At 44.0% G+C, this 27,093-nt stretch overlaps 1 protein-coding gene across 1 annotated transcript; it reads right to left on the reverse strand.

Annotated features, from left to right (window-relative positions):
- Positions 1–545: 545 nt before the first annotated feature.
- Positions 546–26,695, reverse strand: SV2B (synaptic vesicle glycoprotein 2B; the record flags this gene model as incomplete). The annotated part of the gene is made up of 12 exons (XM_082005449.1): positions 546–729; positions 1,655–1,814; positions 4,117–4,317; positions 4,998–5,131; positions 7,703–7,867; positions 8,631–8,719; positions 9,853–9,963; positions 12,140–12,229; positions 12,994–13,127; positions 15,003–15,154; positions 15,789–15,969; positions 26,179–26,695. 12 exons carry the CDS (start codon positions 26,693–26,695, stop codon positions 546–548), a joined length of 2,118 nt encoding a protein of 705 aa, XP_081861575.1.
- Between the last annotated feature and the right edge of the window lie 398 nt (positions 26,696–27,093).

Below are 27,093 nucleotides of genomic sequence, written 5' to 3' on the forward strand. Positions count from 1 at the left end.
AAATCAAGCCAGCCAGGGTCACTCGTCACATTTGTAGCTCTTGTCCCTGTTGCTGGAGCTCAGCTACGGAAGGTTCGTTACCTGCCTCCGCTTCGGATGCCCTCTGCGTCCGAGCGCAGGCGACGCGATTTGCCAAGGAGCGCTGGGCGAGGCAGGCAGTACCTCGCAGCTTGGCAAAGGCATAAGGGGGTCAGGCTCTGTTCTCCCGTCGGACATGCTGACACCCACGCAGGCGCACTCATGCACAAAGCCGCCGCTCGCATCCCGTGTCGTTACGCTGGGGTGGAGAGGGAAGGGGCAGACTCCCAGCGTAGGCAAGGTTAAACCCAAGCTCTGCAAGGGGTGTGTGGTAGCTACATGCAGCAGTCGTGGCTGTAAAAGGGTCAGAAACGAGGGGGTTCGTTATATCCCTCTGGTCTCCTCTTCTTCCCTGCCCTCTCTCTCTGAGGTATCAACAGAACAGTATAGAAACGAACATTTTGGTTTTTCCAAACATGGCTTTTTTTTGTTCTTCTTCTACCCCCGACCCTCCTGGCTTCAGTTGCTCACATCAGGACCTGTTCTCGAGTCTCTGGTAGGCGCAAAGCAAGTAGACCACCTCCAACAAGAGCAGAGGAAGCCAGAAGGATGGGAACCACCTTGGTTATCCCTACGAAGGAGGAGAAGATGGAGTTCCCCAGAATGGCACCAAACTTGCAAAGCCCATTGAGGATGCCAAAGGCTGTTGCCCTGCAGGGAAGAAAAGCAGGAAGCAATGGTTACGAGGAAGGTTCTTGGCATAACTACAGAAGATCTGGATGGGGAATTTTGTGAATGCTCTTATGTCGCCTGGGCTATGCTTCTAGCAAGTAAAGCTACGCAGAATAAATAAATAGATAAATAGATGTTGGTGTTTTGCATGTCTGTGTGGATGAGTGGAATGTCTGTATGTACTCATTTCTCCTTTTCATCTCAGTTTCTCCTTAGCCCTAGACTGGCCCACTGTGACAGCCTTTGCCCTGCCCAAAGACAGCAGGATGCAACCTGCTCTAGAACTTGTCAAAGCCTTTCCAAGCACTGGCTGGAGTGGGTTGTCACCATAGACACAACTTGGGCTCTCCTCCAAATTCTGCTTCACCTAGTAGCTAAGAACACGCTGCCTTTAAAACACAGTCCTTCTCCTTCCCTTCTGGCTTCCCCCAACAGCCTGAAAAAGGCAAAAAAAAAGGCTTTTAATGATGTCACAAGGGAAGACTTCATCTGCAGCTCATTCTCCCAAAATTTCCTGTGCTGCCTCACCTCCCAAACCATTCTGTGCACATGGTTGTCTCCAGGTTGTGGAGGGGAAGGCTGTCATGGTGATGAGCTATGCCAAGAGGCTGGGGGATACATTCTGAAAGGCCAGACCTCCATGCACATCCATGGAAGTGATAGACTCCATATTTTATCTGCCCATAATTTCCATACACCCACACGACTCCCTGCATACAAGCCACCATGCATGCAGAATTATGCTTGCAAACATCTGCTGCAGGACTACCCAGCCCTTAAGGACTGGTGAAAAAAAAAAAAAAATTCACCTCCCCCATCTACATCTATCTGGAGTGATTTTCCATCAAGAACTGAGAGGACAAAGTCAGAGGTTGGAGACTAAAAGGAGAAATATTCTGAGCACCTTTTGTCGGTGGGGTAGAGCTCCACAGTGATCACGTCCAGGGCGTTCCAGGCGGCAATGCTGGCCCCACAGAAGAGGCACTGCCAACCGATCATTGCTGACTCGCTGTTGCCAAAAAAGAGAAAGAAGCAGCACACTGCTGATATCAACATTGAGCCACCTACGGGGGGAACCAAGAGAAAAATGTTGGCACCGGTTTCCTCTGTCCACAGTTGAGCAAACACATTTGTTGATAAAGATGGCTTTCAAGTGACAGCGTTTCATTCCCAAAACGAATTAAATCTGCAAGTATCAAAAAATAACTTGATGCTGCCTATCTGTCATTCTCTGATGCTGGAAACCAGCCTGAAAATGTTCTCAATGACCATCTGATCCTGCTGATAGTCCTGCTTTATGGACATGCTGAAGACAGGCTTTTGCAGGCAGATTTCCAGCACCTCAGACATGCAGATGGACCCAGGAAAGGCAGAGGCAAATAAACATGAAAGTCAATGAGGAGGAAGAATCGCTGTGAAGGTTTTTCAACTTGAGTTTTGAGTGAAGAGCTGGTGCATTTCATATCCTATTGAAATCACTTGACACATTTCTAGTCTCAATTAGGATAATTTACAGTCAATAGTATGGAGCACTTGAGGTCTCTTTTAATTATAAGAACATCATTACATTTCATGGCACATTTGCACAGGAACCATAATTTTATGAACACCACCAAGGGAAAAAGTGAGAACGTTCATGCTCAGTTAGGCACAGTTCAGATTCAGAAATATTAATGGCTACAACACTGCCTTCTATTTCATTGGGAATTTTCAGCTGAAAGATGTAATTTTTGCAGAATCGAAGTATCTTTCACTGGAAAGTTCTGTTGTTGCTCGAATATCTCCATTTACTACCAAGAGACCAAAAAAAGTTTTTGCTTGTATGGGGCTTTTTGAATCAATTTGATACCACTCAAAACAATTTGGATGCCAAACCGGAACTAAAATGCTTATTTTTGGACGCTATGTTGCATTTTGCCACTGCAGTGCCCTGCCTATGAAAAGACGTGCAGGACTCCATGTCCACTTCTCCTCCATGGCACCTGGCCAAGCTACATCCTCCTCTGTGCGGTGCAGATATATGCTCTGCTGAAGAGGTACAGTGCAGCATTAGGGTCACCGTGTGTGCACCAGGAGATCTGACATTTGGCACAGGAGAGGGTTTAGCAGAACTGAAGTTCCTTTATGTTCCTTTATGTGCCTCTGAAGTTCCAGAGGCACATAAAGGAAAAGCAAATTTTCATGTTAAGCTGACCGGAAATAATATGTTCAACAGAGTGATATGGGTGGGATGCCAGAAGGCTGTTGCAACTGAAAATTCCATAGCGAAATTTTTCAGCGTGTTGTTACTAATTCCGTCCTGTACTTTTCATTCTGCAGAAGAAATAAGCATTTAGGATTCCAGCTGTCATTTCAATTCCAGATGAAAATGCTGAAGTGCTGACATGTTTGCAGGGTGGACAATCTGATTCTCATTCAGCTTTATTTAACTTCTTTCCCACAGACCCTCTGGTTTGTTTGGGTCTTTTCCAAATTCCCTACATGGACGCTCATTTCCCCCTCCATCATACATTGCCGACACACTGGTGGGGGTCATCTCGCTTACCTTAACCTGTCTGATGGTGAGGCTAAGCTAACTAAGCTCCCCTCTGTTCTCAGAGAGATAGGCGAGCTCAAGAGAGTAACTCATCCCTTACCCCCGAGCCACATCCCTGATTTTATTAAACTCACTTGGCTGTCCCTCGAGGCATGATTCTCACGGTACCTGGAGAGCAAGGTCTGAACCCTGGAGCAAGCAACACCAGAAATTCCCAAAGTAATCATAAAACTCTAATAACTTATTCCCATAATGCTAAAGGGTGGCATCTTGCTTGCCTGTGACATGGTCAGTTAATCTACCATACGCTCTCTGAAGCTGTTTGTAAAATCATTTGAAAATCAGAAAACCAAAAAAGGGAACTCCTGGGCTGTCAAGGAGCTGCATCAAATAATCTTTGTGAATATTCATTGCTACAAGCAAAATGTTTATTTATTTATACAAAGTGCTATGGACATCAGCATGAACTCAACAGGCACCAAATGGTCCTGCCTCAGCTCTGACCCTGTTGTGCTGAGAGCTGGATAAACATACAGGCTTTGACATAAAAGACAAAATAAAAAAGGTGGATGTCACCGACACAGAAAAGCAGGGTGAGGAGGCAGGGAGCAGGTAACTTGCCCACTGCCACAGAGTAGATCATTGGCCTCACCCTGGACTCTTTTTACCCTTCTGCCCCATCTGATATGGGAATGACTCATCCCCGCCTGAGCCATCTCGGCTTGTGTCGGTGTATGCAGATGCAGCAAGACCTTCACACTGACCTGGCCTCTTGGCAGACTCATGCTCCCACCCACGACCTGTGCCATGCACCCATCATCCCCACTCACCGATCATCTTTATCCTCCCTATTTTGTCCATGAGTAATGCAGAGATTATGTTGCCTGGCAGCACAGACAGGCTGCCCAGAAAGCTGACCAGGTAGATCAGGAAATCATTGTCCTCCTCAAAGTCCAGGTGACAGCCTTCCTTATCCTTCAGAAACGTGCTGTTTATGAGCCTGCAGTTGATGAATTTATGTTCATAGAGATCTACAAGGGAAAGAAGCAAAGTCTTGATCCTGCTTGGTTGATGTCCCTTTATACAGCAGCAACAGGAGTCAGGATCAAAACCAAACCAAAGATCTGAGAGGAGCTCCTCATCAAATGCAAATGGCCAGGGAGTTTTTATTTTAGTGGCAAACTCTAGCTGCATGCTTGGCACCTGGTGGGTGTAAACTCATGCACTCCTTTTATTTATGGAGTCACCTGGACCAGTATCCCCATGCCACAAGGACAGGGTCTTGCTTTCATGGCATTATGATTTGTTCTCTATTAGAATAGAAATGAAAAGGTTTTTCAGGATAAATGAATGAATATTTTACCACTTATGATCATCAACCACAGGTTGGTTAAAATTATATTTTAAACCAAATTTGTTCAATCGAGATGTTAAGGTGCTAGGCATTTTGCCGCTATTTTAACCTGCCAAGGTCTGAGTGCAGACTTTCGCGTTTCCCCATGCAGCAGCCAATGACACCAGAAGCCATGCGGTTAAAAATGTTGATGGAGCATCCTGAAGCCTCCTCCGAATGCATCCCCCTATTTTTTCCATCATCATTCTCATTACCCAGCACACACACAAACACACAGATTGCTGTCATCCTTTCTCCCAAAATGTAATAAAATAGTTCCTAATTACAGAGATGAAACCATAGCAGAAATCCCATTACCAGTGTTATAAAAGACAGTAGAGATGATGGTGCAGTTTTCAAAGAAGGTCTCGCTGGATGTCACATCTTCAAAGTAGCATTCCTCAAATAGTGAATCCTCAAATCTCACTTCCTTGAATTTCATACCACTAAATCTGTGGGGCAGGGAACAGAACTTCACTCTGTGCTTTAAGGTATTATTTTCTATGCTATATAGCATGTAATGGCTATTTCAAGAGACAGCATTAATGGCAATTTCTAGTGTCATTTGCAGAAAAGGTGTTGCTTGGATGCATAACTGTCCTTCCAACTCCATGCTTACATATTTTGTTTTTTATTAGGAAAGGTGGATTTGAAGAGGGGTTTTTTTAAGAGAGACAGATTAGGATTTGTAGCGGTTTTTCTATTCCTCAAAATAGTCACATGTAAGAAAGTGTGCTTCTAAGGCTGAGGGGATACAAATCCTCTCACTTTCAATACTAGTCCATCTGAAGAAGACATAATTTCACTCAGTGCATGGCATTTTCTTTGTGAGCTGACCATGCTGCCTTCCTTATTCTGCCCCTTCCTCCAGCATAAATACAAACAGACATTATCAGGAGCCCATTGAGCCATTTGGTGAAAGGCTTTTGACAGTTGTTTAAACTCAAAGTGATTATTTTTAAGCAAAAATACAGTAGAGCTTCTAGAGAGAGTGGGGAGATTATCTGAGCTCTGCTTGCAACCGTTTCTGTTCGAGGACTATTGCTTATCATGTAATGAAAACAGATTACACTAAAAATAACCAGCGGTGTCAGGTGATTGATTTCTCCTCTGATGGGAAGCTTGACATGTCTGACCTGCCTGCATGAAGAATGACACAATATTGATTTATGTGTGAAATTTTGCAGGGACACCGGGAAGATGTGTTAGTTAATGCACAGGCACGTTTGGAAGATGTAAGCAGCTATTAAGAGCAAGCATTATTGCTCTAGTTAAAGAGGCCACAACTGTCACCAAATAAAAAGCCTTCTAACATATACCCAGAACTTAATTCAATTGAGCACTCACAACACAGTCTACACGATGGCTGTTTACACCATTAAATGAGCACGGCAGGGCTTCTTAACTGAAGCTACTAACAGATATTATTAATGTAAAAAACACCACAAGAAAACTATTCAAGTCTTTTGCTCCAAATAGAAGGTCTCACAGGTTACAGCAAAACTTAAGTTGTTCTGCATTTGCTCAGTAATAGCCTGTGATGTATTTACTCCCAAAGGCTGTTAGAAGCCCTTTTCCTGCAGTTTGCTTTCTTAACATCCATCTCTAAAAGAGTCGTGTAGCAATGGCCTGGTGTTCAATGGAGTTTTAACTCACAGCCAAGGGCTGGAGGGAAAATGCAGCTATAAATCAGAATGAGGTATGCTCTGGGCATTGTTGGAATGTAGCTTGATCAGGTTTTGAGTTCTTGAATTGAAGAGGACCAAGGCAGGAGAATACTGATCTACACAGTTTCATGTCTTCATCTTGCAAGGTGTTGAGCATCCTCAGTTCTCAATGAAGTTAGTGAAAACTGAGCATCTCCTCTGGGCATAACATAAGGGTCCCCAATCCCTACATGTGACCACCACGCACTTTTCACCAGACTTTGGCTACTCGATAGGCAGGGGCTAGGAATTATGGGGCTAGGTTTACACCATCAGGCACAGCTCCTTACTGCAGGGGAGGTCTCTGGAAGGACATGGGGACACATACTGGGCTCCCCCACCAAGGTCTATCAGATATATGCCAAGGAAACAGAGACAAATAGTTTCTGAGGGGAGAGGACAAACTGGCTGGGCAATGAGGTATAGTTTCACCCATGAAGATTAAAACCATGAGTATTTTGTGTAACACTGAACATCCAGTGGGACCTCCCCACATAGTGTAAGACAGCTGGAGCAACACCCTGTCTAGTCTATCTGGGGCAATGGGATCTCCACAGAATTTACATAGGGGTCTTTTTCTACCCATTTTATTGGGATTTAGAAAAGTAAAACAAGTCGCTAGGATTTATATTGCTGTGATTGGAGTCCAAGCTGGATGTAGGAGAAAACCCACCAGGCCCAGCCCAAACAGGAGAAGAAAGGGAGGAAAACAATGATGTTCTGCAACTTGACTGACTTCAAAGCACTAAAAAAGAGGGTGACACACTCATTCTTGTGGGGAGATGCCAGTCGGTGTGGGAGAAGCACACCGGTACAACTGGCTATGGCACAGCTCGCACTAACGGGCTGCAGGATGGAGACCAGGGTAAGTCAGATCGAGGACTTCAAGGGAAAATAGCTTTTTCTTTTGGAAATGCAGCAGCCGAGCAGTTTCCTTACAATGATGGTCTCTGCTGCCCAAGACCAGTAGATGTCAGTGTGTGCTAAGGAAAGAGAAGTCACCTCTGTAGGCAGAGCTGCCCAGCACAACCGGGTGGGCACCCATTGCCCTGCTCCCAGCAAGGGGCTGCTGGAAGCAGGACTCCTCACAGGCATCATCCCCTTGGGTCTGGAGATGAGAGTGGCTGAGGCAGAGTGTGTGAAAAACGGGATAAAAGGGATATTCGGTCTGTGGAAAACTGCCTTCAAGATTTGAGAGAGAGAGACTGTGTGCCCAAAAGAACAACCGGGATTTTGTTGGTGGGGGAAAAAAAAAGAAAGAGCTTTCTAGAAATGTATTTCCATTTGCATGCATCGAACCAAGTTCTGTTCACTTACTTATCATTTCTGTATTCTCCATTTCTATGGATCTGGTTTTCCAGGGTGAAATTAAAGGTGAAGTGTGACACTTCTTCCTCATCAAAGATCTTCACTCGGGATTCATATGCCTCCTCTTGGAGGTACCGGATCATATCAGGGAACCAGACAATAAGGCCATAGTAACTATAGCAGGATGAGAGAAATACATTAGGGATACAAGATCCTGGCACTGCAAATATCACAGTGCTTTTCCATTTATCTGCTTGATAACTTGTAAACTTGTTCAATTCTTAATGCAAATGCATTTCTGATACAAATTCTTGCTCAGCTCCGACACAGGACTAAGCAAAGTGTCTCTCTACTCTAAATGCTCCACTGCTGTCAGAAGCATGTTGATCCATTTTTGTTCACTTAAAGCATGACAATTTGTTTAAGGTTTGGTGACATTGACTCCTTGGCTGGGAAATACGGCAATGTGCTATCCTTGCTGCCCAAGACACCAGCAGAGCAGCAAGAAATTTGGAAACTCTCCCAGAAGGCAGATTTCTGCAAGAGTGAGGTTTAAGTGAGAGTTAGACAAACTTTACCTGTAGTTTAGGTTTAGGCTCACCTCAACAGTTTTTACCTAGACTAAGGAACAGCTGAGAATCAGGTAGGGTTGTGGGGTTTTTTATGTGGACAAGACGAAATAAAAGATCTAGAGGTGAGAAAGTCTATATATTACTGCCCTACTGACCACTTCTCGAGTCTGGATTTGTTCAAAGCACCTTTTACTCTCATATATATGCAATCAGATTGATCAATAGTTCATAAAAGAGCAAGGCTTAGTACACAAAGACTTTAAAATAAGACCAGGGTTAATTTGGCAATAGGTTATTTAAATGTGTAAATACTTATTCAAATTCTGAAGGCCTTCTAGTTTCCTGAAAAAGTTAAAATACTGTACCTTAAGGCCATTGTAAACCAAACCACAGCCAGCATCAATGTGTTCATCCTGTACTGGGCTGTTAAACAATATAGCACGTTGTCCCAGACCTACAAATCCACAAGAAGAAATTAGCTGCAAGGAAACACTAGTAGAGACTTGATAGATTGTTTTCTGAGTGCATCATAAAATTAATGTCAGTAAAAAGGGCTCACTGGGGGAAGGTCAGATGTGTAGCTTGTATTCAGTGTTTGTTCAAAATTACATATATCAAGATAAATGGCTTACAGAAAGATCACTTATTCAGCTATATGCCAGGGTACTTGGTCTGAACCCTCTGTAATGAGCTGGGCTGCATGACTAGGAGTGGGATGATGCAGTGTGTCTCTCAGGTTACATCAATAAATGTGGATATGAGCCTGTTCTTGGACCCTCTGATAAATTTCTCTTTAAAATATATGTATGGTCTCATGGGTTCTTTCAAACTGAGATCCAAAGCTCACCGAAGAGCAAAACCCCAAACTCAGCTGGCACTTTAGGAGGGATAAGGTGAACTCAGATAGTGATGAAGCCAAGCAGAGCAGGAGGAAGACCAAGAGCTGCACTTCTTGACCTGCTGCAGGAAATATTGCCAGGAACAGGCGGGGATGTAGCTCCTCATGCTCTTAACTTGCCCCATAAATATAGTAATAGAATAGCATCCACATTATTATTAATTAAGAAAGACTCTCCTTTACTTTAAGCTCATTTTTCTTAGACTAGAAGCATCTAGCAAGGTTTTCAACAAAGTTCTGCATGGGCATAGGTTAAGCAGTGTGAAAGGTTAAATTAGCCAAATATAACATTGTCAGAAACTCAGTCTCAGCAGGAGAAAGGAGCAAACACTCTTTTGAATCCACTGTGGGTGGTAAATTCATTTAGGTCTGGGGGAGAAGGAATCAATATTTATTGGCTCAGAAGGAGAGTCAAGCACTTGGGGCTGTGGCTCATCCTGGGACCTCTGCCATTAGCACAGCTGGACGACCGTGATGCTCACAGGAGCGTTTCAGGGCCTGGCTGGCAGTGTGACAGCTTGTGGATGCACACGTCTGTATAGAAAGTGCAACCAGATTACAGCTCTTTGCAAATGCCAGCAGATTTTTTTGAGTGGGAGTCAAGGTTTCAAGACACAATGACCTGAAGCAATGAGGAACTGGAGCCTGAAGCTCAAAAGACTCTGTGGGATGTTGTTTCTTTTCTTTACCTGTTTGAAAGTAGTTGTGATTCTGACTAGCCACCGCTGGTACCAGGTCCCTGTTGAGCTCTGGATTTCAATAAATTCATCTACTTGCTTTGGAGTTTTGATATAGGAAACCTTGAGGGGAAAAAAAAGGAGAATAAAAATATTGAACTGAAGTTTCCAGAATGGATCTTCGGTGGATTTTAAATTCCACTCTCTTCCGGGCAATGTTTACATGTGACACCCCTTACTATCTTTTCTTTGAATGTTGTCACTAACAATTGAGCTAACTGATTTAATTACAGCAAGATATTTTATTATAGAAAGAATCCTGCCCTCTTTCCTTTCCTCCATCCCTCCATCCTTTCTCTGTTTCTCTCTCTCTCCCCTTTATGAAGTGTAAGTACATCACATCCACTTCAATCTTTCATTTATTGGCTAAAGTGCCTCTGTACTACCTTATTTCTCTATCCCTTAGATTTCCACTAGAAATCAGGACTAGGCAATTACAATAAAAAGTAACTCCATGATCAGTCACTTGTATCCACATCCAACTGTGCCCTTGGGATCTCTTTTTTCAGAGACAACTGGCAGGTATATTTCTCATTCAGCGCCTTTTAAGTACCACTGGCAGAACTTCTATGGCAAATGTGTGTGTAGATGGGAATCTTTGTATCTGAAAATGCATCCTGTTGTCAAGTGAGCCCACACCATGTAATCAATTTTCTCCACCAAAAGTCTGAATTTTCAACACTGAACACCTGAGCTGGACTGCTCAAGAAACCTTAAAAATGTGTCCCAGAAAATATTTGCTCAGTAATTTAAATAAAGGACATATTCAAGGAAACCAGATCTGTTTGTAAATATGAGAAGGAGGTGAAAATTTACTGAATAAATTTCTGAGTATGAATGAGTGTCTTGGCTCGGCTATGGAGTCTCTGTGTTCCTCTTGCTGGCACCGTTTAAATGTCAGATCTGGGAACTGTCCCGGCACCAGCTGACTCACCACAAACCGGCAACTTCTGGCCTATCAGAAAAACACAAAATCTGACAGTTTGTGCTACACCAGCCACACTGATCATCTGCCCATGCCAACGGATGTCAGTAAATCTTGAGTCAGCCGGTGCACCATACCTCGAGGTGCGATACGGAGATCAGCTCACGCCATAGCAGTCACGACACTGTTGGCTGGAGTAATGAGCACCAATGGGTGCTGTACAGCTGCTCCTTTATTCTCCTACTCAGACTCTCATAGTGCCCGACTCAGAGATAGATAAATATATATGTATCTTACTGAGTTTCAGTCCTCTTTTCCTCCTGCCATGTGCCAGGACTGGCCAGCCCAGCTCGGCATTTCAGCAAAGCCAGGTAGCAATTTTGAGAGAGACGGTCTCTCTTGCCTTTGCTATCAACATTCATGTTAGTCAAATGGTCCGTAGCCTAAAAATAACACATGCTCATTAAGTTCCCACCTGAACCTGCACACAATTGTCATGCACTGATATTAATTTTTAACTTTCTTGAAGGATAATTCCTGAGGGGCTCTGTTTCGTGACAACCCTTCTGAACACAGAGCTTTGCTCCCCTTCTTGTTCAGAAAGACATGTTTTACAAACAACCATATCTCCTTTTCTCCCTCCCTTAAAAGCACATGTCCTCTCATCTTCAAAAGCATAAATCAAGAGCTATTCTGTGGCTGGCTCACTGGGAATTTACAACTGAATTATAGTAATTTTCAGCTAACCCCAGCATACACCTTTTACCTGATTTTACTATTAACAAAGTCCACTTATGTGACCTTTTTCACAACAAGCAGCAGACTAGTGAGTAACAGCTACTCATCCCACTTTCCCTTGGAGAGATTAAAGATTGGTTATGAGGCAGGTGGAGTTTGGGAAGCTCATTAGAAGGTACGGGAAGTTCAATCAGAGTTTGATTAGAAGCCAGAATGAAGAAAGGAGTGACTCAGATCTCCCACATGACTAATATCTCTCTTATTTGGTTTTAGACTCTTAAAGCCGGCCAATTAAGCATGTGTGCAATTGGAAATCACTGGTCTATATGCTGTAGAGTAACACCAGGAATGAAGAGTACTCACTGCAATTCACAGGATTGACTAATTCTTGAAAAAACAGAATTCAGGGTGGCATATATCTTTCAAAGCACAAACACCATCTCAGAGTCCTTTTTCTGATTGCTGGGGGAGGTAATGTTGCAAGAGTCTCAAGGAGGAGTAAACTGGTGCTGTGCTGCACCAAGGAAGGCATGTCCAGCTGTTCTTTTCACATGCTAATGTCTTTGTTAAACTCACCGTAAACACCCTCTCTGGCTCGCCCTTGGCCCGCATGTTGGTGTCATGAACTTGCTTGAGGATCATCCAAGCTTCATCATGTTTACCTATCTGAAAACACCAAAGAAAAGGAAAATAAATTCTGCAGTTCTTAGTTCTGTAATTTACCAAAGCATAGAGAGAAACCAATTCTAGAGGTCCGATACAGTGGTGAAGCACACATACAGCACTGGCTGCGTTAAACGCAAATAGCTGAAAGCATGGTTTATATTCACAGAGTGCAGCATCTCTGGGCTGAAGAAAGGAGATATCCTAAAACTTTCTGAGGCAGGAGAAGAGACAGGAACAGAGCTTTAAAACCAGATGAAAGAAGATGAGATGGATGAGGAGACCTGGGCTCTAACCCCACCTCTGCTGAAGACTTGCAGGGTTAACTTGAGCTAGGTATTGCCACATTTCACAGATGTGAAATGCAAATAAAGAATACTTGCTTAAGAGCTCTGAGGTTTATGTATTTTACTCAGTAAAATGTACTCTGTCCTTTGCTCTCCCACCAGGATTCAGTAGTTACATGCCCAAACTCTGTGACATGTTTTCAAAATGCTTTTGTTGGACTTAGGACATTGCTGGCACTCACCACCTCCTTTCTGTACCAGATTTGGCAGTGGAACACTAACCATCGTTGATTGACCCCATAGTCTGTAGTCTTTGGGTTTAAGCAATCTGTGGTGCTAGTGTAGACTTGTAGGAGTTGTTTTGCCTCTGAGCTTGTGCTATGTGTGTTTGATGGGACAAAGGCAGACAGATGGTGACACATTAGGGACCAGCAATCCTCTGCTAATATCAGACCGCAACATTCAGATGAATCATCTTACCTCCAGCAAAAACCGCGGGCTTTCAGGCATAAATTTCAATGCCACCAGGGAAGCGATACAGGGCAGAGAGCAGACAAGTACAAAGACTCTCCAGCTGTGGAAGTGGTACTTGGTTCCCATGCTGAACCCCCAGCCTGGAAACAGCAAGAGCCAAAAAATAAAAATATTGATCTGGCATTCTAATTTTTTTTCTTTCCTAAAGCAGCTCTGAACTTTATAGCTTGTATGACATGGGGACGGGTTGAAAGTTTGCAATTCTTAGTAATGACAACTCTTAGAGGCTCAATAGCATGCTCAGGAGAAAACAGCAAGTGAGTTCATGTTCATTACAGAAAATGCAACATACTTGCTCAGGCTCTGCCTTTTAAAAACCTTCTTTTATCTTTGAGTTTAGAAACCAGCTAGTGATAAGAATAGCTCCATGCAGCTGTAGGCAAGTAAGGCTGGGAAAGGGTAGAGGAATCAGGGCCATAATTTATTGCTGCTCAGTGATGTTACAAAAAGTTTACAAAGGTTAAATCGTCTCTGATCTGAGAGGAAAGTTAGAGACGGCTCCTTTCCATCTCGTACCTCACACATGTATTTCGCTTTTTATTGAAGCGAGCTAGGAAGGCAAGTTCATTTTTTTCCAGACCTACAAAATCCGAGCTGGGATTCAAACTTAGAAGAATCAAGATCCTAATTCTACATTTGAGATTTCCCCCTCTCCTGCTTTTTTCCTGATGTCTGACCAGGTCAGGTATTCCCCTGCTAAGGACTAGAAAGTACAGCATCATTCTTATATTGCTCCATTTACTTTCCCTAGGCTCAAACCTCAGAAGGAATGTTTAATTTAATGTTTTTCTGTAAGATTTTTATTCACATAATAAGGAAATCATCAAGCAATGGCTTTTGCAGAGGTCTTATCTAGTCAGTCAAGGTGTGCTAGTTTCCCAAAGTTCCAAAATAGCAGGGGAACATGGGAAATCAAAAAGAGAAACTATAAAAACACGACATCAAGAAGTCATCTGAAAAATAAATGTAATATAAATACATAAGGGCTTTTTAAAGCAAATGTAGCTACAGATAATAGATTCATTTCAACCTGACAACACTATGCGGTAAGTTTGCCTATTTGTTCCAACAATCTCTGTCATATCAATCGAAAACATGAACATTTCTTTATACTGAGTGTACTTTAAACATGGTAAAAATGAACTGATAGATAGGTAAATGTTAAAGATTTTCTTCATGGTCTTTGTGACCTGTCCTACTTTCCTCAGACAGGATTTTGCAAACAGCTGGTGTCACTGAATACTGAGGGAATTAATCTTTTCCGGTAGATATTTGCTTCTGATGTTTTCCTAAGATACACACATGAGTTATGAGGAATATCATGTGACATGCAGTTTTTTGCCCCTCAGAGCACAAACATGTTTCAGAGTCCCCCAACCTACTTTTTCTCACCCGCTTCCAGCTCTGGGCAGGGAACCCATTCTGCTCCTCAACCCAGTTAGGTGAAGTCAGATGTGATTCCAGCCCCCCGCATGCTGGGGAGACGTGTTGCCAGATACGCAGCCTCAAGAGTGTTGATACTTGGCTAAGGAAAAGAGCATGTGTTGGCCTCACTGCTATCATTCACAGCATCCAGTAATTCCCTGATTAAAGTTACTTATTTTTGATAACTGGATCAATTTTTACAATATTATCTCCGTCCTGTTTTCCCTGAATGCACTGACATTTAGATTAAGAGCTCAGGCTCTGGCAATATAATTCAAGGGGTGTATTTGAAGCATTTAATGCAAAGCAGCCCTCATCAGTCCTATTTACAGCCTTAGTATCAGTCAATAAATTATGCAGTCAGTTTATCAGACCTTTTGTGCGCATTTCAGGTATCTATTATTTTCAGTGTTGTTTTTCAGCGTTGTTTAGGCTGGGATGCATGAGGACTGACTAATGTTACCTGTGCGGGGTAGTGTAGTGGTGCAAGAATGTGGTGTTGTCGACAGTCAATAGCACAGAACAGTTACCGTAATGTGGGATGATGCTCCAAGCCATTGCTGAAGCAAAAATGCCACCGATCATCCAGAACATGCAAAGCCAGCTCAGGTGTTCCCCCCTCTTCTCACGAGATAGGAATTCAGAGAAATAGGCAAACACAATGGGGAGGGATCCCCCAATACTGAGGAGAAAAAACAGCACATGGGAAAAATAAGAGTCGTCTTCAGTATTTTTGTATTTAGAATTGCACATATAAAGAGGGAAGGTCACACTCACAGATGTGCTGCACAAAAGTAAGACTTGTACAAAAAATGCAAATCTCTCTGTGGACTGGTCTTGGACATCAAAGATAAACAAGATCCTTCTCATGCTCTGAAAGCTGAATCTCCTGTACAGTTTATATAAAGCCAGTGTAATGCCCTGCTCTTCACCCAGACATCTTCTCTGTTGTTATTTTGTGATCGCTCCTTTTAGGGAGGCAAAATACAGGCAGGCGATGGGAACTGCTGAGGGTCCCATTGGAGGCCCTGGCAGCAAGGAGTGTAAAATGAGGTGGGCATTTGTCAGTCTCACTCGCCTTTCTGCACAATTTGGGCAGTACCAGAAGAATGTCAATGACCAAACTTTCTTACCGCTAACACTTTAAGGATCAAGAGTGTGGTAATGCAACCACACGTGCTAAACACCAGTGCCATCCTGGCTCGGTACTAGAGCTGCATCTCCAGAGCACCTTCCTTCTCCCACCCCGCAGACCCGAACTGCTGAGCTGTGACAGGACTCCTCCAGGACATGGGATGGATTTGCCAGTTACCCACCCGAGGCCTGAGATAAGGCGGCAGAAGAGGAAGAATCCGTATCCCTGTACAAAGGAGGAGAGGAACGCAAAGGCAGCATTGATTGCAAGTGATATGGTGAGGCATTTCTTTCTTCCCAGTTTATCAGCGAGGCCGCCCAGCATGATGGCCCCCACCATCATTCCTAAGTAGACTATCAAACCTAGAATAGAGACAGAGAGATGGTGAGTTTGGTAACTGGGTAAAAATAATATGCAGATTTTAAAGCACCCATATGACAGCTGATGTTGGCCCAATATACTATGCAATAAAGTAGAGATACCCCCATCCCCCTAAATTAGCTATCTATCTCGGGTGCCAGGAACTCTATTGATTGGTGAAACCTGGTTTCCCCATCTTCTGCCCATGAGCTTGCATCGCTCCCTGCTGCATTGCTTCATGCAATAGAGTCATACCCTCACTTGACCAGACCCACATCTTTCTTTCCCAACATCACTGCTCACACATACCCTGCACGTAAGCAATGGCCAGGCATAAGCAGCTTAGGATGCACATGTCCCAGATATGGGCCACCAACGATACAACAGACGCCTGATGTCTTAACTCTGCTAACCCTCCTGAGCGCAACGGGACTGAGGATGTGCAGGGAGGGGGCTCGCTCTGGCTTCTGCTTATACTCAGAGAGCTGTGAGAGCAGAGAGGCTGCTAAAGCATGGCTAAATCTCTTTGCAGGTTACCTATCCTACCCATGCTTCCTTTGCAGTATATCATCTCTTTCACACTCTGCTTTTCTCAGCTTTATCTGAAGGGATCAGTCTGTTACCAAGACTCACCTGGTGTAGCACAGCTACTTCCTTCATTACCGAGCCAAGATCTCGCATCTAACTAAAGCATAACTTACGGAAGAGTGCGGTCTTGATCTGAAAATTTCAGAAGGGAAAACCTAATGCTTGTCTTCACAGTTTCCTCTAGAAAGTTATCACTCTGACATTGTTAAGAAAAATGGGTTCTTCTTTTTAACTTGACTTCATTAAATCTTCTACCATGGGGTCCTCAAAAGACAGTTTCAGTGACTATGTTTAGTGCCAGGCCGAGCAGGAGAGAATGGTTTTCTTCTCCAGATAGGCTCCCTGTACCCAGCTCACTATGTGCTTGCAACTCTGTCCTAGAAAACACGGCAGTTGTCCTCAGCTCTTCTACTGACATCGCCACCAGAAGGGCCACCTGTGACATTGCCTTTTCCTTTATCTGGGTATCAGAGTAAATAGCACTAATTAATAATGCTTACGGGACCAGGAATTTTTTTTTTTCTTATTTTATCTACTTCCCAGATGTAGAGACTTCAGTAAGCAAGAATATTCCCAGGAGTAACCACAAGCTATGGTCCTTTTGCTGGCAAAATTCCTGTTAAGGCCTGAAGGAGTTATGACACGAAAAGACAGCAGGATCAGATATTAAGCATTTAAAATCTATTAGCAATCAGCGCTGGAGGGTTTGAAACATTGATCAGCTAGAGTGAAATGATTTGCACTGCTGTTAAGGAGTAACATCTGGGAACTGATCAGTCCAGCAGCTGGCAGCACTTGGGCCAGGTTTTTGAAGGCTGTCGTGGCTTCTGGGCTTCAGATTTTTTTTTAGGCTTGTGTGTGAACAAATCTCTGTTCATTCCTTTGAGCCAGGAAAGATGTAAGGATGGAAGGGATCAGGCAGGAGCATGTGTCTCCAAGGCACCTCTGAAAAAGCTCCAAAGAGGCAAGACCACAAGGAGACAGACTATCAGCAGGTGGATCTACACTACTGAAGTCATTCTGAGTTTCACAGTGCAGAAGACAAAGCCCTTCATGCTCTGCCTGCTTGCTGTGTGTGGCTGCAGCTGCACTGCAGGACCAAAGCGCTCGGTGGCCAGGTGATTTACAGCATGATCTGATGGCTCTGCCAGCTGCTGACGTGGCAGGATTTGGGGCAGCACAGCCACGCACACTCTTACTGCATTGGCAGCTCCTTGGCTACTAAGCCGTGTATGTCTCAGAGCTGTCTGCTGCAAGCTAGTGGTCCACAGAGTAGGAGCAGTGTCACCATCACTGCATTTCAGAAGAAAGTGGTGGCAACCTCTGTGTTTCCTGGGGAGCAGAGAGCTGCAAGAGGCTGTTCCCAGAACACCTCCAATATCACCTCAGACACCACAGGCAGGATTACAGTCTATGCCTATAGGCCGCAGAGTCCTGCTGTGGAGATTCTGATGGGGCCTGATCATGGCTGGATATAATCCAGAGGAGCTGAACTGTGTCAGGATGGAGGAATATCTGCTTGCCAAAACACAGAACTTGCAGTGCAGGGGATTCTTGAAGGAGAAAATGATGGTTGGAGACTGGGAGCATGTCAGGTTCAAGACCCAGCTGACCAGGGGTTGAAGAAAACACCATAGCTCAAGAAAAGAAGCCGTGTTCACTGCATTCCTGGCCCCCAGTGAAGGCAACGGATGATGAACAAGTAAATACACTGCCTTAACAGGAAACATTCCTATTCACTGACTGAAGAAATGCAGCTAAAAGAAACATTTTTCAAGCATGGTTAAAGAACATCCCTTTGCAGGGTCAATCCTCACCTTGAACCAAATGTTGACTTCTCTTGAGAGCCCACATCTTCCCCAGGACCTGTTCTGTCAAACACATCACTTGGGAAACAACGCGATGATGGCTGAAGGCTGCTCTATGCCATCCAGCAAAGCTGGCTAAGGGCTAATGCAGAGAGTTATTTGGCAGCTGATTCTGTCTTTCTTTTGATTGTGAATGCCTGCACCTGATTGAGATGCATTACTTAATTAAAAGTTACGCAGCAGAGAGCTGTTGCAGCGTTTGAAGGGTGCTTGTCTCATGTTGATCAAAAGTGGAAAACTTTGGACTTCTGAAGTCTCCCTGGTTCCATAGCAGGGCAGTGGGGCCACCTCTCTGTGAATGGCTCTGCTTTCTTTTCTGTCCACACGATGTCTAATGGGCAAATCAGGATTTTGTGTGTCAAAGGCCAAAACTCCATTCTTGCCTCTAACAACCTTTGTACCAGAACCATAGCACAGGATTTTGCCAGCACACTTGTACCTCCACCGTAAGCATGTGGCTCTGTGCAATCAATACCCCCACTCCCTGCCCTACCCTCCTCGCCCGAGCTGTCCTGGTGAGGGGATCTGAAGGTGCATGAAGGTTTCAGATACTGATCTGCGGCAGTCGGAGACGGTATCTGTGCAGCTGGGAATCTGGAATCTCTGTTAACTTTGGCCTCCAGCTTGTTTGCTGAAGTGCAAATTACAAGGGAGAGCTGAGGCAAAAAACCATTTCAGCTGAAAATCTTTCTGAAGGAAGAATCTTAATGCAGTGCTGTAAGGCTTAACGCTTTTACCCTGGCTCCCGAGCTACATTTAATGGAGCGGCGCTGCTCGCAGCCAGCAGACGAAGCGATGATGCGCCCTGTACCCACTCGCGGGCGCGTCGCAGCCAGCCGTGGGGCTCGGAGCCGGCTCAGCCCACACCGCCAGGCCCTGACGAGGAAGAAAAGATGATCTGCCAGAGTTAATTTTTGTTAATTTTTTTTCCGGGAAAATCCCTGGATGGCAGATGTTCATCCAAATCCTCTTAATAACAGAAAATGTCCCAGGTCAGGAGGAGGTGGAGGAGGTTGTTACTGTCTTCTAGCTGGTGGCTTATCGCATGCGCGTGCCGTGGCGGGCGGCAGGGCAGCCAGCTCCCCGGCCCGGGGAGGAGCGGGTTAGCACGGGATGTGGCAGCGTGTGAAAGCGGGCAGCAAGCAGTGGCGTGGAACGGCTTTGGCGGGCGAACTCCTGCAGATTCTGCCCGAGGAGCCCAAACTTGTGATGGAAGGGAAGATTGTACCTCTGCAAGACAGCATCCATCAAACAGTGAGCAACATAACACACAGCAGAGCTGTTAATGTCACAAACTCACTTAGAGGATGTGGCTTTTATTGGTTATCGCATGCGATAAACCACTGGATGCATTGTCCCTTAGAAATTTAAAACAATGAAAAACTGTAGTAAAGGAAACCTCAGGGACGACCAGAGACTGTCTGCTTGGCCAGTTCCTGAGGGGAAAGGATCCCAGTTACAGAAACGTTTACTTCAGGGCTGAAACAAAATCGGCAGGACATTTCAATATGATGGAGAGGTCTCTTTTGGGAGGACTGCATGTTCTGGCCAGTATCGTTAAACCTTTTGGGGCAGCTGCCATAAAACACTCTGTTAGCTGGCGGATCTTGGGTCCAAGGTGCAGAACAGTGTCAGGCTGTGCAGATTGCTGTGTCCTGGATTAACAATAAGGTGGCAGGGACCCAGGGAGGAGTGGACTAGTTAGTTACTCATGAAGTCTCCATGCAGGAGAGACAGTCTTCTGGAGAACGCAGTGATGGTTACCTCTGAAAGAGATCCAGCTCGTATCAAGGAAACTAAAATTTTAAGGAGATTTATACCAAGAAAAATGATCACTAAATCCTATTTCTTCTGCTGTGTTACTTTTGCCCACCAAATATTCTAGGGAGCAACATTACAATGGTCTGTACCAGAAACTTGACTTCAAACCTCGGCTTCAAACCACATAGACTTAGCCTGTGCTAGGAGGGCTCAGCTTCCAAATTAACACATGCAGTGCTTAGGTGAAACGTTAAGGGCAACCCTGAATAAGCCATTATTTGCAGACTATTCCACGAGTAATGGAGTATAATGAATGCCGATGGGAATGTCTCCAATAGCTTCCCATAAAATCTGTGGAAAACCAAAGAGCAGAAATTCTAAGAATAAATTTTGGGTTATGACTCATCCAGTGCTGAAGTTATAAGGAAAATATGTGACCACTGACTGGGCTTATTCCCACTAGAAAAGAGGTAACATATACAGCATTTTTACATTAAGAAATTTATTGGCCTTTACTGAGGTTGTGTGCTCCATGTTAGACAGGAATTGTGGACTTAAAAGCTGAACTTCTAGCAATGAAGAATGGTGGACACAGTACACGGCTGTGTGTGTGCTAAACTGTCTTTTTACTGTATCAATATAATTAGAAGTAGACTCATAAGGGTTTTGGAAAGAAAACAAAAAAGTCAGCGTTTACTTAAATCTCCATCACAAGCATGAATTTCTTTCACTGACAGTTAATCGAATTAAAGTTCTTAAAAATGAGGCACATCTGAAAATAATCCCTTTCAAGTCAGGACAAGGACTCAGGGGATAAATGGAAAATTCAAGCAGAAGAAACCCAGCTCAATGGGAAGAATTAGTCCCAGAGTCCTTGGGGCTGTCAGGAGGGTGAGGAGGCTGCCATCGTCCAGGCGCAGGGTTGTCTCATCTCTGCTAACAGGTCTGCACGGAGTCACTAACCGCAGGAATGTGGAAGCTCCTACCTGCCTTCAAAGCCCAGGCCACCACCAGTACAGTCCTACAGTAAAAAAGAAGGCTTTTGAAGGGGGAAGGCATTTGGACAACAAAAAAGGATTAGGACCTTATATATCTTGCAGTTCAAACTGTAATTTAAAAAAAAAAATCCAAACACTCTGGCCAGCATAGCATCTGTTATACACGGATGCACTTTATGGACACAAATGACATTTTGTGAGCCCAGGTCTGGACAATTTGGGAGATGGCTAGGGCAAGGCACAGGATCCGATTGGGTGTGAGTGATTTAAAGAGAGGAACACACCGCAGCAGTCCTGACTGTCTCGTGCTGTAGTGACGGCCAGCGTCTCCCAGAACAGGGAATGGGCTCAGCAGAGGATGGGCTGAGGGCTGGGTGGCCTTTTTCCCTTTTCTTCTTGAAATTTCTTCTCTGCTTTTGCTTGTAGGCTTATTAGTGCTTTCCCTATGAATCTCCTTGACCTTGTAAATGGAAATCAGATGAAAGGGTAGTTTCGTTGCACTTGCCTTGTTGATTAAGTACCAGCAGAGAGACTTCATCTACCGCTAATGAGTCTGCCACTGAGCAACGGATCGCTCGCGTGAAAAGCGGCTTTCCACCTTCAGAGCTCTGGGGGTGGATATCGGGTGAATCTGGCTGCTGGGATCGCGGGGATTGTGCACGTTAAAGCACAAGGTGGGTGCATGGATCCATGGGCGCTTTGACGCAGCACCGGCGAGGCGACGCACGCCAAATACTTCAGCGAGCGCTGCCAGCACGGCGTGGGTGGCTGTTTACACTCAGCCGGCTTCACAGTCCCCCCACAGGACTTGTCCATCACTACAATATTCATGGGACCATCTGGTTCCCCCCCACCCAACCCCTCTGCTAAAGCAAAGTTTTCAACAGAGGAAGCCAAACAGATCTTTTGCTGTTAAAAGAAAACCTGTTCTGCTGGCTCTCGCCAGATGAAATCCCCACGGTGGTTATAAATGGGACGCAGCCACCCCCGTAGCAGACCTGCACAAGATGCGGGGTGTTCCCAAATCAAAAAAAGCCCCTTTTTTCCCCTAGCATGGCCCTGTGGCTCGGGGTGATGGTGCTCCTCGGGCTGTGGGAGCGTTTCTGCCGAAGAGCAAATTTGCAGTCGGGAATTTGTGCCGGATGCTGGGGACGTGGGCACGGGCAGGTCCCACCAGGGTTTAGCCAGCTGCCATGTCCGTGGCCGCGGCGGTGCAAACCGGGCAGCGTGGGCCACGGCGGAGACGGGGAGCCCGGCTGGGCTTGTCTGTGCTTATCCAGGGAAAAAAAGAAGCGGAGAAAAGCCCTGGAGCTCTGCCGAAGGGATTAGGATTTACTGTCGTATCAGGTGAAACCAGGTCAATGAGAAGCTGAGGCCAGATTTTGTCTCAGCTGATAATAAAACTTCCTCTTCGCCCAACTAAAAGCAGGGATATTGTTACATATCCTATTTAACCCGACTCGCACAGCCACGCCTGACTTGCTACCTAACTGCGTAATTACTAATGGGATCTTTTTTCTATTTTTTTAATCTAACACTGCAAGGCTAAGAGTCTGTAAGATGATATCCTCCTTAAAATATTATTATTTTATCTTTAAAATGCATTAATATTAATATTAATGTTATTATTAATAATATTATTATTTTTAAATATTAATATTTTATCCTTAAAATACTATTACTACATCATACAAAGGACAAGGGAGCTGTGTGCCTGAAAGACAGATTTTATTCTCAGCATTGGTGTGGCCGTTTTGCAGTTATGGGCAAAGCCCTTACAAATTTTCTTGTCTCGGTTTACTGAGCTGTGAAATGATGATAACTCGACGGCAATTCTGGGGATCTGGGAAGTCTGATGCTTTAACTGTGCCTTGCATTTTTTATATGCGGGATGTGAAAAAGTTTCAGACATTACTATGACACATTTATACTTGCTGAGTATTTACTGCTCTACACTTGCAAATATAATATTTAGACCTCTGAGAGGTGATTAAAAGCACTTGAATAGATAAATTTATATGATATTTCTCCAAATAATGATAGTGTGCCTTTCAGCAAATAAGTAAATACAAATTTTATGACTCTTCATATGATCATCCTTAACAAATAAAAAAAATCTGTTTCTGACAGGATGTGTTATACTGAAAAGAAAAATTCTGTTTCAGTAAATTTAAGAAATGAATTATTATTATGACTACTGCTGGTGGATGCTCAGCAAGCAGATTTATCAAACGGATATGTAAAAATAATGTTGTTGCAATTTACCAAACTTATTCTTAACAAATAGTGTTAAAAATTGATGAAATCAAACTGCTAAAATATATACAGTTGTTTGGGTGTGGGGTTTTTTTTTTGTAACACCCATACAATCATCTTCAAAATAGTGCTCCACATAACAGAAAAACTCCAAATATGTGTTTTGTCCCACTAGGGATATTTAGGGCTAAAATTGCTGTTAATTTGCATCTGATGGTGAGATGTTTATTTTCAGAACAAAATGTAAACGTTTTCTTAGACGTGTCATATTCATTTCACACATTTCATAAAACACTGTGGGCATCTGTTTATTTGTAGTTTTTGCATAATTTGGCCATAATTTGCTTGATATTTTTCCATGCTTGTTTTCTGAGGGAGGAAAAATATGCAATATAGAGGGTATTTGATGCAAAATGTCCTTTTAGCAGAAGCTGAACTTCACTAAATTGGTCTTTAGGGGGCATCTACTTTACCTCTTTTATTTGTCCTTTCCTATTTCTGCAAGAGTTTGATTACTTAACTGATTTATTTCCCATTTTTTCCCTCCTGGCCTCTCCTGTTTTGCCTGAGACTTTCTTGTGTGTTTAAACGTTAGCAGCTGCCTGGAAGCAACCTTAACTGCATCTGGGAAAACCTGATTATGTTTCCTTAGCAAAAATGTGTTGAGATGAACAGTCACTTGGGAAAAACACGAGCTCATCTGTAGACATCTATTGGCTTTCTAAGCCACACTTAATTCATTTTCACAACGTAACATCTCACAAATATCAGATCCAAGAGGAAAACTGCAGCAGAGAAATATCCAGCAGACAAGAAAGTGTATTTATTTAACAAATAAGACAGGCTGAATCAGAGACCTGCCTTTTGTACAACACCGATCAGTAACAACCGAGTGCTACCATGAATACCCATTTTCCTCTCTCCCTTAAGCTGAGATTAATCAACTTCTCTTGTTTTTAGGAAAATTCTCTCTTTTTCCTCATATTTAAGCCATGAAATAACGTGATACAAGCTTTGACAGCAGACGCCCCATGCAAACAAGCTAAGGACAGAGGGAATTGTTCTGCAAAACCAGGTTCCCAAAAGTTGCCTTTGAAAGTGGGCAGGAAAGGCAGCAAGAAGAGTGCTCTTCCCCTAATTAGTAATTCCATATTAGCTTGGTTAACGTGCAGGAGGCTGGAGCTGGGACTGGATACGGAGCCAAATGTCTCCTTGCTTATTCAAACTTTATCAGAACACCTTGAACTTTCAGCCTTGCAAATGCTGAGCTGGAAAAAGCAGAACAAGCTTTCTCAGGAGATTTCTTGCTCATTTTTACCTAAGGTTGGGCCAGAAATACTTCAAAGATAGATTTTCTTGTGACATTTGAAGTCTTCTGACTCGAGTGCCTGCCAGAGCTTGAGCTCTATGGAGAAAGATATTTATGGGGTCGGTGTTTCAGAAGATTTCAGCTTTCATGCAGTCACCAAAATAAATGGCCTGCTTTTCATAAAATGTCTCATCACTGGAAAGGCACCCAGCCTGGTGTTCCATAGGGAGCTGTTGAATTCAGAAGTCCTTTTGAAATCAGGATCCAATTGTGAGCCATGTGCTTTTAGATAGCTGACCTAGGATATTTCAAGCTAGAATTTTTAAGTGGTTTATGAAGCAAAAAAAGTTAGCAAACTCTTTAAGGCACAAAACTCAGTACAAAACTAGCTAACTATGGAAATAAACACCTTCAAGTTCAGAGAAGAAAAAAGAAGAAACAGAAGAGAAAAGTGTCTAGGGCATCATTACACCACGTTGAGAGGTCTATATAAGGATAATTATCTATCGCCTTTGTCACATGAAAATAATGCAAATAGAATGGAGTCAAGGGTTGGGATCTAACCCAAAATCTGCATTTACCTTGCATCAGGCAGGGCTTCTGGGCCAGAATGTATGAACTACAGCCCCTGATGATTCCCCTACAACCCTGGTCCATGTCCATCCAGACATACTATCCCCCTCCTAAAGCAGTTCTTCCAAGACCTACTTTATTTTCCTTCCAGATGCGCTGTACAGTTGCACAGCTGGCTCTCACTACAGGTCATGCTGGATGCTTTCCTGATTCTTGGAGATCTGGGAGACTTTGCCATCTTTGGCTTATCATGTGCAAGGGAAAAAATTGTTCATCCAAACCTTTCCATTCAGTCTCACTCATAATAACTAAGCCTTTGTATTTTGACCAGAGGGAGGTGTCAATGGTGATGCAGAAGGGTTGTTGCCAGTAGCCTCAGCCTTTAATCCCCATGCAGCACATCAATTGCATTCCACAGACCTAAGAAGAAACTCCATAGTCTACTTCTGACCCTGTACATATCAGCAAACTTCTCTGAGAAGCTAGTGTGTAGAAGGAACTGACTGCACAGCTGATCTGCTCATTGAGACTTTGGGCTGAAGAAAAGGGGAACCTGGCCGAAGTAGAGAACTTTAGAGAGCAGAGCAGCATCAGCAGGCACAAGGTAACAGCAAAGTGATCCAGAGCAAACAGACCCCCATCTTTTATAACTATCATACTTGGGTGGTACTACTGCTTTGTGGACTTCTCACTGCCTTCTCAGCACCGTGCAAACCCTTCTTGAGTCAGATCCACACAGCAATGACTATGCATGACATATAACATGAGAGAAGATTCTGAAATCATCTGGTCACTACAAACGGATGTTCTAGCTACTGTTTACTGCATTAGAAGAGCTGTTCACAAAGTGGCACTTACCTAGCATCCCTTTGTTCGAACTGGATAAGCACATATCCTTCTCAGCACTGGGAAGAACAAATCCAACCACAAACACCTCCACCCCATCTGCCATCAGTGCCAATCCTAAAACAAAGAAGAGGGTCCACTGGAAGCGTCCATGGCCACACTCCTCGATGATGTTCTCATACTGATGGGCAAGTTGCTCCTCGTCTTCCATCCTCTCTGCCATAAGGTCAGCACGGTCTCTGTACTCATCAGCCATGGCAGGAGCTCGCTTCTTCTGCTTTTCTTTGATGTCATCTGGGTGTGGGATCCCTTGGTACTCCCCCTCATAGACCTCATCATCTTCATCATGGCCTTCTGTAACATCACTCTGGGCATCTTCTTCATGAGCGGGCTCATCCCTGCCACGATAGTAGCTGTCATTGGGTGTGTAGCCTTCATAGTTACCATCCTGGTACCTGTAGTCATCTGAGACTTGGTTTGCCTCCCTGCCCCCTTGATAGAGGTTTGTGTTTCTATATCCATCATCCATTCTGAATGGAGATTTCTAAATGCTGTAGGTCACTGTGTGTAGATACGCTACTATTGATTTGTGCAGTTTCTGGTGTTGGTTACTTGAACATATCTACTCTCTGTTCTTTGGAACTGATGGGATACACAGCTTCCCAGGCTCAGAAGGAGAATTGCTAAATAAAGTTTCTCTTTGACAGAGTCTCACACAGCTTTTGACAACGCTTCACTTTTCAGCTGTCATTTGTGACTTGTTGGCTTCTCCTGTTGCTTTGGGTGGGAAGAGCTGCTGTCTGGGGAGCAGGAAGGGAATGGTAAATTGCACAGCCAAGGAACTAGGAAGATTTGGCAGGTTTTTCCTGATTCATTGTGGTGGTGAAGGTCATGTCCTGAGAAAGAAGAAACAATAGCAATGAGACA

Source organism: Phaethon aethereus (assembly GCF_964289735.1).
Source record: "Phaethon aethereus genome assembly, chromosome: 12".
Taxonomy (NCBI): Eukaryota; Metazoa; Chordata; class Aves; order Phaethontiformes; family Phaethontidae; genus Phaethon; species Phaethon aethereus.